At 45.2% G+C, this 20417-nt stretch overlaps 1 protein-coding gene across 2 annotated transcripts in view; it reads left to right on the forward strand.

The window, feature by feature from the left end:
- The window catches only part of col22a1 (collagen, type XXII, alpha 1), a 419868-nt gene that overhangs the window by 255435 nt on the left and 144016 nt on the right, over nucleotides 1-20417 (forward strand). For both annotated transcript variants that reach the window (XM_068031367.1, XM_068031368.1), the window contains exons 17-20: nucleotides 4617-4652; nucleotides 7132-7161; nucleotides 11389-11442; nucleotides 12299-12352. In XM_068031367.1, the coding sequence (XP_067887468.1) occupies nucleotides 4617-4652; nucleotides 7132-7161; nucleotides 11389-11442; nucleotides 12299-12352 (174 nt within the window). The remainder of the gene's footprint in view (nucleotides 1-4616; nucleotides 4653-7131; nucleotides 7162-11388; nucleotides 11443-12298; nucleotides 12353-20417) is intronic.

A 20417-nucleotide genomic window follows, 5' to 3' on the forward strand; every position in this document is an offset into this window, starting at 1 on the left:
AAACAACCTCAAGTCCCTCAGCCTTTCCTCGTAAGACCTTCCCTCCATACCAGGCAACATCCTAGTAAATCTCCTCTGCACCCTTTCCATAGCTTCCACATCCTTCCTATAATGCGGTGACCAGAACTGCACGCAATACTCCAGGTGCGGTCTCACCAGAGTTTTGTACAGCTGCAGCATGACCTCGTGGCTCCGAAACCCGATCCCCCTACTAATAAAAGCTAACACACCATATGCCTTCTTAACAGCCCTATTAACCTGGGTAGCAACCTTCAGGGATTTATGCACCTGGACACCAAGATCTCTCTGTTCATCTACACTACCAAAAATCTTCCCATTAGCCCAGTACTCTGCATTCCTGTTACTCCTTCCAAAGTGAATCACCTCACACTTTTCCGCATTAAACTCCATTTGCCATCTCTCAGCCCAGCTCTGCAGCCTATCTATGTCCCTCTGTAACCTACAACATCCTTCGGCACTATCCACAACTCCACCCACCTTAGTGTCATCCGCAAATTTACTAACCCACCCTTCTACACCCTCTTCCAGGTCATTTATAAAAATGACAAACAGCAGTGGCCCCAAAACAGATCCTTGCGGTACACCACTAGTAACTAAACTCCAGGATGAACATTTGCCATCAACCACCACCCTCTGTCTTCTTTCAGCTAGCCAATTTCTGATCCAAAGCTCTAAATCACCTTCAACCCCATACTTCCGTATTTTCTGCAATAGCCTACCGTGGGGAACCTTATCAGACGCCTTACTGAAATCCATATACACCACATCCACTGCTTTACCCTCATCCACCTGTTTGGTCACCTTCTCGAAAAACTCAATAAGGTTTGTGAGGCACGACCTACCCATCCCAAAACCATGCTGACTATCGCTAATGAACTTATTCTTTTCAAGATGATTATAAATCCTGTCTCTTATAACCTTTTCCAACATTTTACCCACAACCGAAGTAAGGCTCACAGGTCTATAATTACCAGGGCTGTCTCTACTCCCCTTCTTGAACAAGGGGACAACATTTGCTATCCTCCAGCCTTCCGGCACTATTCCTGTCGACAATGACGACATAAAGATCAAGGACAAAGGCTCTGCAATCTCCTCCATGGCTTCCCAGAGAATCCTAGGATAAATCCCATCTGGCCCAGGGGACTTATCTATTTTCACACTTTCCAAAATTGATAACACCTCCTCCTTGTGAACCTCAATCCCATCTAGCCTAGTAGCCTGAATCTCAGTATTCTCCTCGACAACATTTTCTTTCTCTACTGTAAATACTGACGCAAAATATTCATTTAACGCTTCCCCTATCTCCTCTGATTCCACACACAACTTCCCACTACTATCCTTGATTGGCCCTAATTTAACTCTAGTCATTCTTTTATTCCTGATATACCTATAGAAAGCCTTAGGGTTTTCCCTGATCCTATCCGCCAATGACTTCTCATGTCCTCTCCTTGCTCTTCTTAGCTCTCCCTTTAGATCCTTCCTGGCTAGCTTGTAACTCTCAAGCGCCCTAACTGAGCCTTCACGTCTCATCCTAACATAAGCCTTCTTCTTCCTCTTGACAAGCGCTTCAACTTCTTTAGTAAACCACGGCTCCCTCGCTCGACAACTTCCTCCCTGCCTCACAGGTACATACTTATCAAGGACACGCAGTAGCTGCTCCTTGAATAAGCTCCACATTTCGATTGTTCCCATCCCCTGCAGTTTCCTTCCCCATCCTACGCATCCTAAATCTTGCCTAATCGCATCATAATTTCCTTTCCCCCAGCTATAATTTTTGCCCTGCGGTATATACCTGTCCTTGCCCATCGCTCAGGTAAACCTAACCGAATTGTGATCACCATCACCAAAGTGCTCACCTACATCTAAATCTAACACCTGGCCGGTTCATTACCCAGTATCAAATCCAATGTGGCATCGCCCCTGGTTGGCCTGTCTACATACTGTGTCAGAAAACCCTCCTGCACACACTGGACAAAATCTGACCCATCTAAATTACTCGAACTATAGTATTTCCAGTCGATATTTGGAAAGTTAAAGTCCCCCATAACAACTACCCTGTTACTCTCGCCCCTGTCGAGAATCATCTTCGCTATCCTTTCCTCTACATCTCTGGAACTATTTGGAGGTCTATAAAAGACTCCCAACAGGGTGACCTCACCTCTCCTGTTTCTAACCTCGGCCCATACTACCTCAGTAGACGAGTCCTCAAACGTCCTTTCTGTCGCTGTAATACTCTCCTTGATTAACAATGCCACACCCCCCCCCTCTTTTACCATCTTCTCTGTTCTTACTGAAACATCTAAATCCCAGAACCTGCAACATCCATTCCTGCCCCTGCTCGACCCATGTCTCCGAAATGGCCACTACATCGAGATCCCAGGTACCAACCCATGCTGCAAGCTCACCCACCTTATTCCGGATGCTCCTGGCGTTGAAGTAGACACACTTTAAACCAGGTTCTTGCTTGCCAGTGCCCTCTTGTGTAACCTTATCCCTGACCTCACTACTCTCAACATCCTGTACACTGGCACTACAATTTAGGTTCCCATTCCCCTGCTGAATTAGTTTAAACCCCCCCGAAGAGCACTAGCAAATCTCCCCCCCAGGATATTGGTACCCCTCTGGTTCAGGTGAAGACCATCCTGTTTGTAGAGGTCCCACCTACCCCAGAAAGAGCCCCAATTATCCAGGAAACCAAAACCCTCCCTCCTGCACCATCCCTGCAGCCACGTGTTCAACTCCTCTGTCTCCCTATTCCTCGCTTCGCTATCACGTGGCACGGGCAACAACCCAGAGATAACAACTCTGTTTGTTCTCGCTCTAAGCTTCCACCCTAGCTCCCTGAATTTCTGTCTTAAATCCCCATCAATTTAGATTTTTAAATAGACATTGAAACAAATTAAACATATTTATCTTGCCGTTTTCCCACTGCCCAATAATCAAAGAATTAATTACTTGCCCTATCCCCCCACAAAACACTTACCTTGTCCACCTGACCTTCCCCCCCCACCGCAACTGCATAAAATTCCCACCATCCCTGACACCAATGATATTATTTTGACCCCGCTCCCCACCTCCCGCACTGAGAAATTTTCCTCCTCCCCCCTCCCCACCAGTGTTCCGCCTCGGTTCCCCAGGGATCCAAAGGCGCATGAGTGCCGTCCAGCGGCACGACAATCGCACCAGGACAGATGGTGGGAATGTGAATATAATTAATTCAATGATTTTAATTTAAAATCGAGTGGCGGGGGTGCGCCACGAGGCTTCGCCGCCACCGGCAATACCGGGCTGGGTCCTCCTGGCATTGGGGTGCGTGGCAGCCCTCTCCCGGGGGCATTTTCCAGCTTCCTCCCTCCCTCCACAACCCCCAAGATTGGGGTCTGTAAAATTCAACCCTAGAGGTTTTCTGACAGTGACTTTACAGTTTCCGAAAGTGTCAGTTAAGGAATAATTTAAGGAACTTGGTTCTATGCTGTAATGTCCACTGGATAATTGTTGATGCCTTCCTAAACATCCCAGATCAGGACTGGCACAGGATGAGGGCAGACAACCACTTTTAGGGATTACTCAATGTCATTCCCTTCCCTAGTGAAATTTCAGTAATGCTCATTTATTATTCTAATCACCAATTAAACTATTTGTGTCTCCACTCTGTGGGAACCATGTATATCAGAACAACGCGTTCATAGTCCTTATATATAGTTCCCCTCATGCCACTCAAAAAAGCACAAGATAGTTGCCCAGACATTGCTGTATCATGACAGCCTGTGCTTTTTGACTCAAATTTAAAAAATTGTATAATGATGGAGTTTCCCAATAGATTAGCGAGCAAATGCACTGATGCTGGAAATCCATAGCTGTGATGGTGGACTTCTGTTGCAACTAAAGTATGAGTCTGTGGAAGACCAGAAAGCAATCTAGAACACAGTTATATCAGGTCCTGACCTCTCGCCCAACTTTCTTCAAGATCTAACAAGGCCATCAAGGGGAGATCTGACTGAGGTAGAAATGCTGATCATTGACACTTCTGTCCCAATTTTCAGGGTAATTTTTCAATGTGGTGCTTTGCTATACAGGTCCCTTGTTCAATCCTAGATCTGTACTAACTGATTTGCCAAGTCAAGACTCAGAACTACAGTTAACTTCAGCAGTTAGTCTACAAAGGTTAAAAATCAGCAAGAATCAAAAATCTGTTCCTGATTGCCATCTGGAGATTCAGTCAAGAAAATATTTGTGTGGCTGTCAGACAAAGCCAAAATTGGTCTCAGATGTCCTGATGTCTGCCCAGAGTTAAACAACCTGCCGAAACTCATTATTTCACCTCACACATAAATAAAATGGCCACTAGGGCAATTCGTAAGGGAAGCATGCTTCCTGTATTAGTAAGTCCCTCGGGAGAGAGCGAACAGAATTGGAAGGGGAAAAAAAGTACTGTTCTTTGTTTCAAAATTGGAGGTTTCCCTAACTGGATAGACCTATGGATTTTTCACAATATTGCTTCATTCCCACGCTGGGGAGTTTATAAGGAAGAGATCTCAGGTTCAAACATATCAAATCTCAAAGCTGTAATTTGTTGCCTTTGTGTTGATTCACAGGGGGAAGCTGGGCCTCCAGGTTACCCAGGGAATGTGGTAAGTGGCAAAACACATTGTGATAGAGATGGAGTGACCTGTTAAAGAAATCAATGGGTGGGCTGGTCTTTTCAGTCTCTGACAGCAACAGGAACATCAGGTTTTCAGACATTCCTGATTTCCCACTCTTTCCATCAGGCTGCTCGATTGGGATCAGAGACAATTTGAATTGTCTGGTTTGGCCTTATTCACGACTTGGATAGAAACAGGAGAGGATTACAGCAGGAATTGTGATCAGATATTAAGTTCCTTGGGGTAAATTTATGAATGTGCACACATGGAACAAAGCTTCATCTCCCAGGAGTGAATATCAGCAATGCAAGTATGAGCGTAGTATTTTCAATCTATTTGAATTTATAAAATTGCCCCTCTTATGCTGCCTCTTCAGTTGATACATTCAATGAAAACCTAACTAATGTTGTCTCTGTAGAAGTAACTATAAAGTTCTACTATTTTAAAATGAAAGTAAAAAGTTAATTAAAGATTTACATTTAAATATCTCCAAAACATTGGAATTAACATTTGACTGCTAGGCACTGAGGTGGGATTCTAAAGATATTACAGGACCCGATTAGTATGGCCTAATGAGACACCTGCTTGTTTCCAGCAGGAGCACTGGCCTCTAAATTGAGGCCCCCTTAGATAGGCCTCAGGCAGTAAGCTGGTGATATTGAGTTTCAATTGTGTTATGGCTAATGCCTGTTCTTGTTGAAAACAGGATGACAAAGGCATCAAAAATTGAGGCTTTTACGTTTCGGGGAAGTTTTCCAGATTTTCTGCACATGTCCAAATGCAAACTAAATACTTCTCAAATTGGGAACTCTCAGTGCCACTGCAATACGTTTGTCATGGTTAACAGCTAAGATTAAAGAAAGAAGATTTCAACATGTATTATCTTTGCATCCATACAATTTTCAGTGACTTGCCTTGTTGATACTGCAGAATAAAATGGCCATTTGTGTTGCACAATTTGGAACTTTTTTAAATGGTGTAGTTCAACAACAATTGTAATATATATATATATAGAGAAAGAGAGAGAGAGCACACCTTTAACATTATAAAAAGTCCCAAGCGCTTTACAGGAGCATTATAAAATAAAGTATGACACCGAGCCACGAAAGGAGATATTAGATTAGATGGCGAAAAGATTGATCAAAAAGCTAGGTTTTCAGACGTGTGTTAAAGGAGGAAAGCAAGGTGGACAGGTGTAAGGAGGGTATTGCAGAGCTTAGGGCCTAGAAACTGAAGGCGCAGCCAACAATGGTTGCTATTAAAGTCAGGCGTGCACAGAGGCCAGAATTAGAGGAGTACAGATATCTTGGAGGGTTGTGGGGCTGGAGGAGATTACAGAGGTAGGGAGGGAGAGGCCATGGAGGGATTTGAAAATAAGGATGAGAATTTTAAAATCAAGATGTTGCTTGACCGGAAACCAATGTAGGTCAGCGAGCTCAGGGGTGAAAGGGGAACGGAACTTGGTGTGAGTTAAGATATGGGCAGCAGAATTTTGGATGACCTCAAGTTTATGGAGAGTACAATGTTGGAGACTAGCCAGGAGTGCATTGGAATAGTCAAATCTAGAGGTAACAAAAGCATGAATGAGGGTTTCAGCAGCAAATGAGCTGAGACAGGGGCAAAGTCGGGCGAGTTACGGAGGTGGAAATCGGCAGTCTTAGTGATGGCACAAATATGAGGTCGGAAGCTCACCTTGGGGTCAAATGTGACACCAGGCTTACGAAAAGACTGACTTAATCTCAGACCATTGCCAGGGAGAGGAATGGAGTTGGTAGCTAGGGAAGTTTGGTAGTTTGGAGCGGGGACCGAAAACAATGGCTTCAGTCTTCCTAATATTTAATTGGTAGAAATTTCTGCTCATCCAGTATCGGATATCCTGATAAATATTTTCACCGTTTGTTATTCTGTAAGAATTTCCAGCTGTTCATTGGTATGAATAAAAGAAAATTAATATTTATCTCTTTAAGGATTTCTTTCAAATGTATTCTGAACAATGGATTTATTCACTGCAGTGTAGTGCCATTTCTCATTAATCGATTGTATATTAATGGATGATTATCTGTTCCTGTGTAGCTGAGTGGAGTGGACACAAGGGGGGCAGAAAATCGGGAGCAAAATCCAAGTACCTGGAATGCATCAGTCTATTCTCGCATAGAGCTCGGCAACAGGGAGCTCATGCTGCCTTATCCACAAGCACTGTTACACCCTCTAATTTAATACAAATTGAGAAATGTTACCCCTACACTCTTCAATGTCTTCAGAAATTAGAACCACCCCTCCCTCGTGCTTTAATTGTGTAATTATTATGTTAATTTTTAACAATAAAAGGAGCAAAATGCACACCAAGTTAGATTCAGTTGATAAAGTCGGACTAGGCAATTTTGGATATATATGTGCCTTACACTCCAGCCTTTTGTTCTCATTTCTCAGTTTAATGTTGATCACTAATAACTATCTTTTCTTTCAGGTAGAGTATAGCGGTTTAAAAGGAGAACCAGTAAGTATAATATCCATACACTATCATTGTAAAGCTGCCTAAAGGAAATGTATCTTAGACTATGTATTAGAATATTATTCAAGATGGCTGTGAATTAGTGGCTAATAACTCTTATGAAACACACCTACAAGGGAATATGAGAAACTCAAAGTAATCTGTCAAGTATTAAGAGAATAAGAAAGTTTGAAATTAGAAGGTTATTAATTCCATCAAACTTACTTTCAATCAAGGAGATTCACTTCTTCTGGGTCTCAGTTCTCTTTTTCTAATGCTTTTTCCAGTTTCTTCTACATGTTTGGTCAAACATCCATGTTTATATAGGTCACGCAAAGACATTATGAGGTAACTGATGGCGACTAAAATAAGAGCACATAAATCACTCACTGTCAGGCTTTACAAAATGAATAATGACCACTTGGGCAAGGCATCTTGTGCCCGAAACATCATATCCTATGTGTAGTGAAATTCATGAAGAATGACGTTGTAAGAATACCGGGATCAATAGTAAGAATATTCATCAAGAACAACTGATGAATCCTTAACCCTTATCCTTAGCTCCTTTTCAAGGAACCATCTCTGGTTTATCACTCAGTCTATTTGTGAGAGATAATGACATAGAAATATTACAGGGATAAAATCTGCGCCTGTGGGTTCAATACGGCGAACAGCGTACACTTGCTCATTCCACCCTGGAAGTGCGCCATCCACCATAGTGGATGGGACTACTCAGTAGGAGTCCACACACATGCGAGAAGTATTAAAACATCTCATTGTAATTTACATTTAAGGGTCTTAGGCTTGTTTCATAACCCTTTTGGGAAATTGGTTTGCTTCAGTGCCTAACTCACCGAGATAAGCTCACCCAAAAAATCATGGCATTAATGATAGACAGAGCTAAGCGATACCACAACCAATGGATCAGATCTAAGCTCTGCAGTCCTGCCACATCCAGTCATGAATGGTGGTGGACAATTAAACAACTAACAGGAGGAGGAGGCTCCACAAGTATTCCCACCCTCAATAATGGGGGAGAGCCCAGAACATCAGTGCAAAAGACAAGGCTGAAACATTTGCATCCATCTTCAGCCAGAAGTGCCGAGTGGATGATTCATCTCAACCTCCTCCTGAGGTCTCCAGAATCACAGAAGCCAGTCTTCAGCCAATCCAATTCATTCCATGTGATATCAAGAAAAAGCTGAAGACACTGAATATCGCAAAGGCTATGGGCCCTGACAACATTCCGGCAACAGTACTGAAGACTTGTGCTCCAGAACAAGCCTCACCCAGCCAAGCTGTTCCAGTACAGCTACAACACTGGCATCAACCCTGTAATGTGGAAAATTGCCCAAATATGTCCTGTACACAAAAAGCAGGACAAATCCAACCTGGCCAATTACCACCCCATCAGTCTACTCTCAATCACCAGCAAAGTGATGAAGGGGTCGTCGGCAATGCTATCAAGCAGCACTTGCTTAGCAATAACCTACTCACTGACGCCCAGTTTGGGTTCTGCAGAGCCACTCAGCTCCTGTCCCCATTACAGCCTTGGTTCAAAAAAGGACAAAAGAGCTGAACTCAAGAGGTGAGGTGAGTGTGACTGTCCTTAACATGAGCATTTGACTGAGTATGGCATCAAGAAGCCCTAGCAAAATTGGAGACAATGGGAATCGGGGGGAAAACTCTCCGCTGGTTGGAGTCATACCTAGCGCAAAGGAAGATGGTTGTGGTTGTTGGAGGTCAATCATCTCAGTCCCAAGACATCACTACATGAGTTCCTCAGAGTAGTGTCCATGACCCAACCATCCTCAGCTGCTTCATCAATGACCTTCCCTCCATCATAAGGTAAGAAGTCGGGATGTTTGCTGATGATTGCATAATGTTCAGCACCATTCGCAGATACTGAAGCAGCCTGTGTCCAGATGCAGCAACACCTGGACAACATCCAGGCTTGGGCTGATACGTGGCAAGTAACATTCATGTAACAAGTGCCAGGCAATGACCATCTCAAACAAGAGAGAGTCTAGCCATCTTCCCTTGATGTTCAATGGCATTACCATCACTGAATCTCCCACTATCAACATCCTGGGGGTTACCATTGACCAGAAACTGAACTGGACCAGCCACATAAATGCTGTGGCTACAAGAGCAGGTCAGAGGCTAGCAACTCCGTGGTAGGTATGTCACCTCCTGTCTCCCCAATGCCTGTCCACCATCTACAAGGCACAAGTCAGGAATGCGATGGAATAATCTCCACTTGCCTGGATGGGTGCAGCTCCAACAATACTCAAGAAGCTCGACACCATCCAGGACAAAGCAGCCTGCTTGATTGTCGCCCCATCCACCACCTTCAACATTCATTCCCTTCACCACAGTGGCAGCAGTGTGTACCATCTACAAGATGCACTGCAGCAACGCACAAAGGCTCCTTAGGCAGCACCTTCCAAACCTGCGACCTCTACCACCTAGAAGAACAAGGGCAGCAGCTGCATGGGAACATCACCACCATCCTGACTTGGAGCTAAATCACCATTCCTTCACTGTCACTGGGTCAAAATCCTGGAACTCCCTTCCTAACAGCACTGTGGGTGTACCTGCACCCCAATGACTGCAGCGGTTTAAGAAGGCAGTTCTCAACCACCATGTACTCAAGGGCAATTAGGGATGGGCAATAAATGCTGGCCTAGCCAGCGGTGCCCACATCCCATGAATGAATTAAATAAAAACCGTCTCCTTAAGTGTTGCCACTTGCTAAATGTTAGCTTGTGAGCTGTGAGATTGGGCCTGTCATGGTCAAATATTGCAGATGCTGTGTGTACAAGATGTAAGGTTTGGGGAACTGGGTATTGCAATGACCATCTCAAACAAGAGAAAATCGAACCATCTCCCCTTGATGTTCAATGTGCAGGAACAGAGGGACCTGGAGGTACATGTGCATCGATCTTTGAAGGTGATGGGGCATATTGTGAGAGTGATTAGCAAAGCATATGGGATTTGGGCTTCATAAACAGAGGCATCCAGATTGAAGATTTTGGGGAAGAGATACAGAGGAAATCTGAGGAAAAGCTTTTTTTTAATGCAGTGAGTGGTAATGTCCTGGAACTCGCTGGCCACAAATGTAGTAGAAGCGGGACAATCCCTGATTTCAAAAGGAAACTGGATGAGCACTTGAAGGAAATAAACTAGGGCTACAGGAATCGAGCGGGGGTGGGGGGGGTGGGTGGGACTGACTGGATTGCTCTGCGGAGAGCCAGCATGGATTCAATGGACTGAATGTCCGTAAATGACTCCATGGGCTGGATCGAATGTGCCCCCGGGCATGGGCTGGGAGGTGGTAGGGGAAGGGGCCCATAGAATTGTGACGAGAGGCGGGGGGTTGGAGGGCCCGTCGCCTTCCCATCGCAACGTTATTAAGTCGGGGGTGGGAAAGGCCAAATGCGGCCTTCCCACCCAGAGGCCAATTGAAGTCCTTAAGTGGCCTATTATTAGCCATTTAAGGGTCTCTTCCCTCCCCTGCTGAAATTAACCAGTGGCGGGGGGAGGGGGGGTTTGCCCTCCCCCACGCAGGGAGGTTGCCCAGTGAAACGAGGTGACCTACCTGCAGGCTTTGGGTGGGGGCGGCTTCATCCATGGGAAATCTGCACTCATCACACACCCGTCCCTCCCACCACCCCATCACCGGGGTCTGTCTTTAAAGGAATGGGGATCCCGGCGCCAGGCATTTGAGTGCCCGACTGCCATAGAAACACACCGTGTGGCTGCAAACGGCCCAGGCAGAGTCCTCCCCTGTAAAATATCTGGCACCGGAAGCCCCACCAGTACATCTAAATCCAGCCCACTCTAGGAGGTGCGAAGTGAGTAAGTAGCTGGGGAAAGGGGTGAAGGGTTGTTAGGCTGAGATAAAGTAAGATGGGAGGAGGGTCATGTGAAACATAAACACTAGCTTAGATCTGTTGGGTCAAATGGCTTTTTTCTGAGCTGTAAAATTCTATGTGATTCCATGTATTTCGATGAAGTGTGATGCAGTGATTCGATGAGAGTAAGCGGAATGGTCACATTTAAGGCAATTCTTAGGACAATTCCCCTACAAAGCGATGAGAAAAGTTTGAAAATATAAATAAAAATACATCAATAATGAACCATTCTTATGCATAGTATTTACAATTGTCACTGAATATCCAAATACTGTATTTTATTTTTATTTGAATATAATATGCTTTACATTTACAGGGTCCACCAGGGCCTCGTGGCCCTCCAGGCTTGCCAGGTCCTCCAGGGCCGAAGGTAAGTGTTTTTCACTTAGAAGGAGGAAATTTGAGCAAACCAGCCAACATGACATTATCACCAAGCATCAATGAAGGCTTTTAATTCCTCTCATCCACAGTGTGCTTGTGTCTTTCTTGCATACCGTGTTGCAGCCAACATATAAAAAGAGCTAGATAATTACTGTAGATTAACACTGACCTTTCAGAAACTGAAGTTGATGTTATGCTTTATAAGGAAACACCACAAATGTTGAAGGAGGAAAAATTTAGTTGCCTGCATATGCCTGATCTGAGAAAATGACCTTGTGAAGTAGAATGAAAATGTTAAAGGATAAGAAGAAGAGTTTGGTACAGTGGAGATTATGATGGCTGCAATGACAGACCAGACTTACACTAGAGGGAGTGTCAAAAGACAGACATTTTCTGAAGTGACCATTTTAGTAATTCACATGTAACTTGAGGAAGTCTGCAGGCATGAGCATTTGGAGGAATTTCTTCCCATTCCCCTTCCTCTTCCCAGTTCAGGTTCATACAATATAGGAATCCATACAGCTACAGGGAATTCTCTCCTCCATCAGGTCAACATCGAAATTCTTTGAGAAAATAGATATATACTTTTCTTGGATCAAAATTTTTTCACCTAAAATATGTGAAAAATGTGTCAAAATGCATGGAGGAAGTACAACTCAAAGATGCAGCAAAAGCACAAAAAGTAATCCTGAGCTCAATGTAGCAAAAGCATTGGAAATAAATTGCTGTCCCAGGGAGGAAAATCCAAAGAGAAAGACCCTGAGGTACCTCTTGTGAACTTCCACTGTCGGCAGCTCAAGCTCCATAAGATAAAACAAATCACATGTTTTTTATTCTAATCTTAGGGTCGTCCTGGTCTGGATGGCAGTGCTGGAAAACCTGGATTTCAAGGTCAAAGGGTATGTAAAGAGTTAGATTCCCATTGGGTTTAGGTCAACACACTTTCAGTTTGAAGCAGAATATGGAAAGTGGAATTTGACCAGATAAATTCAGAAGGTAACAATTTAGATTAAATTCAATTTTAATATAGATCTAGATTTATTTAAGTTATTATCTTCAGTGTCTGGGCAACAAAGCCAACTGGTCCAGGGAATGGTGGGAGCTCAGTCAATAAATGACATGGAACTGAGTCACGTAGACTGCATAGGTCCCAGGCTCAATGTCTCATCTCTGTGCTGTATTAGTCAATTTCACACAGGAAGCTCTGACCTTGGTCAGTCAAGGTGCTTGCTTCTGATAAATGGCCAGTTGCTCCTGTTGGAAAATGTACATGGGAGAACTTTGGGTGAGGACAGGATTAGGTCATGTTTCTTTACTTCCCCCTTTTTGATTGAATAGTCTGCCAATAATTCACTGCTGAGCTCCTTGAAATATCACAACTTGGGTGAGGTGCCAAATAGCTCAGTGGCTTAAAGAAGTGAGAAACCTGGGAGGGGGATAAAAACAAAGAGCTTCAAGTTATTCAAAGCAGCTGAAGCTTTGTGGAAAGACAGAGTAGCCAGCGTGAACGTCAAATATATGTGCTGAACTGTCACCTGCTTCGAAGATTAAGTTTAAAGAGGGTTGATGGAAATAAACTTTCAATCTTAGTTATGCTTACTGTGTGAAATAAAAAGAAAAGGGGAATGGATTCTGCTAAAACCCTACATACCAACTACAATCTGGCAAATACATCTTCAAACAAAATTTTATTTTTCCCTGTGACTCAGAAGTATTTCAATACAAATGTGCTGGGCATCTTATATTTCAGAGCCCTGGGGCAGACTTTTCACATCCTGCTAGGGGCGGGAACAGAGGAGGGCATGGGACAAAAAGACTGGCACTGGCCTCAGTGCCTGGTTCCCAACACTGTTCTCGCCACCGGGTTTCACCAGGGTGGGGGGAGAGTGGCCCTGAGATCCCGCCTCATCCACTCACCACGACAATTAAGATTGTTTAAGAGCTCATTGAGAGTTCATAATAAGAACTAGGAGCAGGAGTAAGCCGTCCAGCCCCTCGAGCCTGCTCCGCCATTCAATAAGATCATGGCTGATCTTTTCGTAGACTCAGATCCACTTACCCGCGCTCTCACCGTATCCCTTAATTCCTTTATTGTTCAAAAAGATATCTACCTTAGCTTTAAAAAATTTTACTGAAGAAGCGTCAACTACTTCACTGGGCAAGGAATTCCATAGATTAACAACCCTCTGGGTGAAGAAGTTCCTTCTTAATTCAGTCCTAAATCTGCTCCCTCTAATCTTGAGGCTATGCCCTCTTGTCCTAGCTTCACCTGCCTGTGGAAACATCCTCTCTACTTGTATCTTATCTATTCCCTTCATAATTTTATATGTTTCTATAAGATCCCCCCTCATTCTTCTGAATTCCAATGAATATAATCCCAATCTACTCACTCTCTCCTCATAAGCCAACCCCCTCAACTCCGGAATCAACCTAGTGAACCTCCTCTGCACCCTCTCCAGTGCCAGTATATCCTTTCTCAAGTAAGGAGACCAAAACTGCACACAGTACTCCAGGTGCGGCCTCACCAGTACCTTATACAGCTGCAACATAACCTCTCTGCTTTTAAACTCAATCCCTTTAGCAATGAAGGACAAAATTCCATTTGCCTTCCTAATTACTCGCTGTACCTGCAGACCAACCTTTTGCGATTCATGCACAAGGACACCCAGGTCCCTCTGCATAGCAGCATGCTGCAACTTTTTACCATTCAAGTAATAATCCTTTTTCCTGTTACTCCTACCGAAATGAATGACTTCACATTTATTAACATTGTATTCCATCTGCCAGACCTTTGCCCACTCACTCAATGTATCTATGTTCCTCTGCAAAGTTTCACAGTCATCTGCACACTTTGCTCTGCCACTCATCTTAGTGTCATCTGCAAACTTTGACACCCTACACGTGGTCCCCAGCTCCAAATCATCTGTATAAATTGTAAATAATTGCGGTCCCAACACCAATCCCTGAGGCACACCACTAGTGACTGATTGCCAACCAGAATAGCACTCATTTATCCCCACTCTCTGCTTCCTGGTAGTCAACCTATCCTTGATCCATGCTAATACTTTACCCCTAACGCCATGCATCCTTATCTTATGCAGCAGCCTCTTGTGCGGCACCTTGTCGAAGGCCTTTTGGAAATCTAAGTACACCACATCCACTGGGTCCCCATTGTCCACCTTGCTCGTAATGTCATCATAGAATTCCAAAAGAATTGTCAAGCATGACCTGCCCTTCATGAACCCATGCTGCGTCTGCCCAACGGGACAATTTCTATCGAGATGCCCTGCTATTTCTTCCTTGATAATAGACTCAAGCATCTTCCCCACTACAGAGGTTAAGCTACCCGGTCTATAATTCCCCATCTTTTGTCTACCTCCCTTTTTAAACAGTGGCGTCACATCTGCTGTTTTCCAATCTGCTGGGACTACCCCAGAGTCCAGCAAATTTTCGAAAATTACTGCCAGTGCACCTGCTATTTCTCCCACCATCTCTTTTAGTACCCTGGGATGCATTCCATCAGGGCCAGGAGACTTATCAATCCTTAGCTCCATTAGCTTGCCCAACACTACCTCTTCCAGGTCCTCACCTACGTTCATCTCTTTGTCAATTACTGGCATGTTATTAATGTCCTCCACTGTGAAGACCGATACAAAATACCTGTTAATGTCTCTGCCATTTCATCATATCCCATAACTAAATTCCCCTTCTCATCCTCTAAAGGACCAACGTTTACTTTAGCCACTCTTTTTCGTTTTATATATTTATAGAAACTTTTGCTATCTGTCTTTATATTCTGTGCTAGTTTTTTCTCATGTTCTATCTTACTTTTCTTTATAGCTCTTTTTGTGGCTTTCTGTTGACCTTTAAAGTTTTCCCAATCTTCTAGTTTCATGCTGTTTTTGGCCACTTTGTATGCCTTCACTTTCAATTTGATAGCCTCCCTTATTTCCTTCGACACCCATGGCAGATTACCCCTTTTCTTCCAGTCCTTCCTTTTCACTGGAATATACTTTTGCTGAGCACTTTGAAAAATTGCTTTGGAAGTCCTCCACTGCTCATCAACTGTCCCACCATAAAATCTTTGTTTCCAGTCTACTTTAGCCAAGTCCTCCCTCATTCTATTGTCGTTCCCCTTGTTCAAGCACAGGACCCTGGTATTGGATTTTATCTTCACACTCTCCATCTGTATTCTAAATTCAACCATACTGTGATCACTCCTTCCAAGAGGATCCCTAACTATGAGGTCATTAATTATTCCTGTCTCATTACACAGGACTAGATCTAGGATAGCTTGCTCCCTCGTCGGTTCCATTACATACTGTTCAAGAAAACTATCACGGATACACTCAACGAACTCCTCCTCAAGGCTACCCTGACTGAGCTGGTTCGACCAATCTACATGTAGATTAAAATCCCCCATGATAATTGCCGTACCATTTTTACAGGCATTAGTTATTTCTTTGTTTATTGCCCGCCCCAATGTGATGTTATTATTTGGTGACCTATAGACTATGCCTATCAATGACTTTTTCTTCTTAGAGTTTCTAATTTCCACCCAAATGGATTCAACCTCATTCTCCATAGAACCTATATCATCTCTCAGCACCGCCTTGATGTCGTCCTTGAGTATCAGAGCTACACCTTATCCCTTACCTTCCTGTCTGTCCTTCCGAATAGTCTGGTACCCCTGGATATTTAACTCCCAGTCGTGACCAGCCTGTAACCATGTCTCCGTAATGGCTACCAAATCATATTCATTCGCGATGATTTGTGCCGTTAACTCATCAACCTTGTTACGAATGCTACGAGCATTCAGGTAAAGTGCCTTTATGCTAGCTTTCTTACCCTCATGATTTCCAACATCTCTAATAATAACTCCTGAGTTATCCTTCCGTTCTGCTTCTTTCATAGTCTGCCTTGAACTTAAACCCTCCTGCACACATGTTAAGCTGCTGCTTACCTTTTTATTTACCATCATACTCCCTGTCGTTTTCCCTTTCCCTTCCCCCCGAGTCACTAGTTTAAAGTCCTAGAGACCACCCTTTTTATCCGTTTCGCTAGCACACTGGTTCCAGATCGGTTCAGGTGGAGACCGTCCCATCGGTACAGATCCCCCCGGTTCCAAAACTGATGCCAATGACCCATGAAATGGAACCCCTCTTTCCCACACCACTCCCTTAGCCACGTGTTTACTTCCCTAATGTTCTTATCCCGAAGCCAATTTGCACGTGGCTCGGGCAGTAATCCGGAGATTATGAACCTCGAGGACCTGTTCCTTAATTTCGTTCCTAGTGCTTTATAATCCCCAAACAGGTCCTCCATCCTAGGCTTGCCTATGTTGTTAGTCCCAACGTGGACCACAACAACTGGATCCTCCCCCTCCCGCTCCAATATCCTTTCAAGCCGGTCAGAAATGTCCTGCACCCTGGCACCGGGCAGGCAACACACCATGTGGGACTCCCGATCTGGCTTGCAAAGGATACGATCTATCCCCCTAATTATAGAATCCCCTATAACTACCACTTGTCTTTTTGCTCCCCCCTCTTGAATGGCCTTCTGCACCATGGTGCCAGGGTCAGTTGGCTCATCCTCCCCGCAGCCCTTTTCCTCATCCACACAGGGAGCAAGTATCTTGTACCTGTTGGATAAGGTCAAAGGCTGAGGCTCCTCCACTCCTGAACTCAGGATCCTCCTACCTGCCTCACTTGCAATCACACCCTGTTGTCCCTGTTCACTAACTGAATTTGAATTACTTAATCTACCAGGTGTGACTGCCTCCTGAAACAAAACGTCCAGGTAACTCTCCCCCTCCCGGATGTGCCGCAGTGTTTGAAGCTCAGATTCCAGATCATCAACTCTGAGCCGGAGCTCTTCCAGCCACCAACATTTGCTGCAGATGTGGTCCCTGCCGTTCACAATGGGGACAGCCAGCTCCCACATCATACAGCTACAGCACATCACCTGCCCAGCCATCTCTACTTAGTTAATTACTTTATTACTTTATATAAATTTATGAGGTAAATACTTTCTGATACTTCTCTGCTATGGTCTTTTTCAAATAACCAATTAATAGATAAATCAAAAAAAGAAAGTAAAAAAAAAGAAAGTAAATTATTAACCAATCACACGATACAGAAGAAATAAAAAAGCTGACCTTATCAACACACCAGAGTCCTTTTTTTTGGTTAGAGGAGGAGGGCGGGTGGGAGACAGTACACGTGTAGTGTCTCGGGTTCAGCCACTGCCCAAATATATAGGTTTGTACTTACCCAGCAGTCCCCTGCATGTTCAGATTTTGATGCATTGCATGGCCTACACATGGGTGGGAAATCTCCAAGGCGGCGGCAGTGCAATTGTGCCCATTGACAAGGTAATTTACTCTCATTTACGTGATGTTGTTTGCGATTAAGTGGACGGTTTAGAATTCAACGAGCGGCAAAAGGGGATCACTGGCCTTCAGATCCTTGACCGCTTAAAGCTAGTGGCACCGAGGTGGAACTTCAGGTTCACCCGTGGACATCGGCTTGCTTTCGCCATTCACAATTAGCTGGAAGAGAGGGGAAAGGAGGCCATTGCCTCACTGCTGCAGCAGACCTCCAAGAGGGGGACCGTACGCTGCTGTTGGGCTCACAGGAAAAATTGGACCAGATTGTGGTAGTGGCCTCTCTTGAAGGCACAGAGAGTCACTGCAGCTGGGTCAAAGGGGAGTGATAAGGGCAGGGGAGTTTGACTCCAATTGCAGCGCATGAGGAAGGGAGAGACCAACGGCCATGGGACTCATACCCAGTCTTCCTGGAACCCCATGTGGAGGAGCAGCGATGCAGAGAGAGGGAGACCAGGCTCCGGAGGCTCCACTGCAGCAGCAGCAGGAACAGCAAGAGGGCCAGCCTCCAGCTGGGCAAGCCGCAGAAGACACATAGTCGACTGTTCGCAGGCGGCCGTCCAAGAATGGCCCAACCACGGCCAAGAATGTACCGGACTCGCCTCAACTACCTTTTTTTTATTCGTTCGGGGGATGTGGGCATCGCTGGCAAGGCCAACATTTATTGCCCATCCCTAATTGCCTTTGAGAAGGTGATGGTGAGCCGCCTTCTTGAACCGCTGTAGTCATCGGGGTGTAGGCACACCCACAGTGCTGTTAGAAAGGGAGTTCCAGGATTTTGACTCAGCAACAGTGAAGGAACGGCGATATAGTTCCAAAACAGGATGGTGTGCGGCTTGGAGGGGAACTTGTAGATGGTGATGTTCCCAAGCAGCTGCCGGCCTTGCTTTTGGTTACTAGAGGTCACGGGTTTGGAAGGTGCTGTGGAAGTAGCCTTGGTGAGTTGCTGCAGTGCATATTGTAGATGGTACACACTGCTGCCACTGTGCATCAGTGGTGAAGGGAGTGAATGCTGAAGGTGGTGGATGGGGTGCCAATCAAGCAGGCTGCTTTGGCCTGGATGGCGTCGAGCTTCTTGCGTGTTGTTGGAGCTGCACCCATCCAGGCAAATGGACAGTATTCCATCACACTCCTGACTGGTGCCTTGTTGATAGTGGACAGGCAGTGGGGAGACAGGAGGTGAGTTACTCGCCACAGAATTCCCAGCCTCTGATCTGCTCTTGTAGCTACAGCAGTTATGTGGTGGTCAATGGTGACCCCTTAGGATGTTGATAATGTGGCAACGGTAATGCCACTGAACCTCAAGGGGAGATGGTTAGATTCTCTCTTGTTGGTGATGGTCATAGCTTAGCACTGGTGTGGCGAGAATGTTACTTGCCATGTAACAGCCCAAGCCTGGATATTGTCCAGATCTTGCTGCATCTGGAGATAGACTGCTTCAGTATCTGAGGAGTCGTGAATGGTGCTGAACATTGTGCAGTCAGCAAACATCCCCACTTCTGACCTTATGATGGAGGGAAGGTCATTGATGAAGCAGTTGAAAATGGTTGGGCCTAGGATACTAACCTGAGGAACTCCTGCAGTGATGTCCTGGGACTGAAATTATTGACCTTCAACAACCACAGCCATCTTCCTTTGCACTAGGTATGACTCCAACCAGCGGAGAGTTTTCCCCTGATTCCCATTGACTCTAGTTTTGTTACGGCTCCTTGATGCCATACTCGGTCAATTGCTGCCTTGATGTCATGGGCAGTAACTCTCACCTCACCTCTGGCTTTTGGCTCCTTTGTCCATGTTTGGACCAAGGCTGTAATGAAGTCAGGAGCTGAGTGGCCCTGACGGAATCCAAACTGGGCATCAGTGAGCTGGTTATTTTTTTAGTTTAGAGATACAGCACTGTAACAGGCCCTTCGGCCCACCGAGTCTGTGCTGACCATCAACCACCCATTTATACTAATCCTACACTAATTCCATATTCCTACCTCATCCCCACCTTCCCTATATTTCCCTACCACCTACCTATACTAGGGGCAATGTTATAATGGCCAATTAACCTATCAACCAGCAAGTCTTTGGCATGTGGGAGGAAACCGGAGCACCCGGAGGAAACCCACGCAGACACAGGGAGAACTTGCAATCTCCGCACAGGCAGTACCCAGAATCGAACCCAGGTCCCTGGAGCTGTGAGGCTGCGGTGCTAACCACTGCGCCACTGTGCCGTCCTGAGCAAGTGCCGCTTGATAGCACTGTCGACGACGCATTCCATCAGTACATGTTGGAGTGTCAAGGAAGACTGTGGTTGTCAGGGGAGGCTGTCACCGACATATGTGCCATGCTGCAGGAAGAGCAGTGACCCATAGGCCTCATTGGACACCCAATGCCTTGGCCCTAAAGATAACCATTGCACTGAATTTTTCCACATTTCGCTCTTTCCAGGGATCCACTGGGAACATGTGTGATGTCTCCCAGGCAGAGCCCACTGCTGCATCATGCAGGTGACCAATGCCATGTTCAAGAGGACTGGCAACTATGTCTGATACCGCACTGACCCTGACAGCCAGGCAGAGAGTCCATCGGCT

Source organism: Heterodontus francisci, chromosome 5 (genome assembly GCF_036365525.1).
Source record: "Heterodontus francisci isolate sHetFra1 chromosome 5, sHetFra1.hap1, whole genome shotgun sequence".
NCBI lineage: Eukaryota > Metazoa > Chordata > Chondrichthyes > Heterodontiformes > Heterodontidae > Heterodontus > Heterodontus francisci.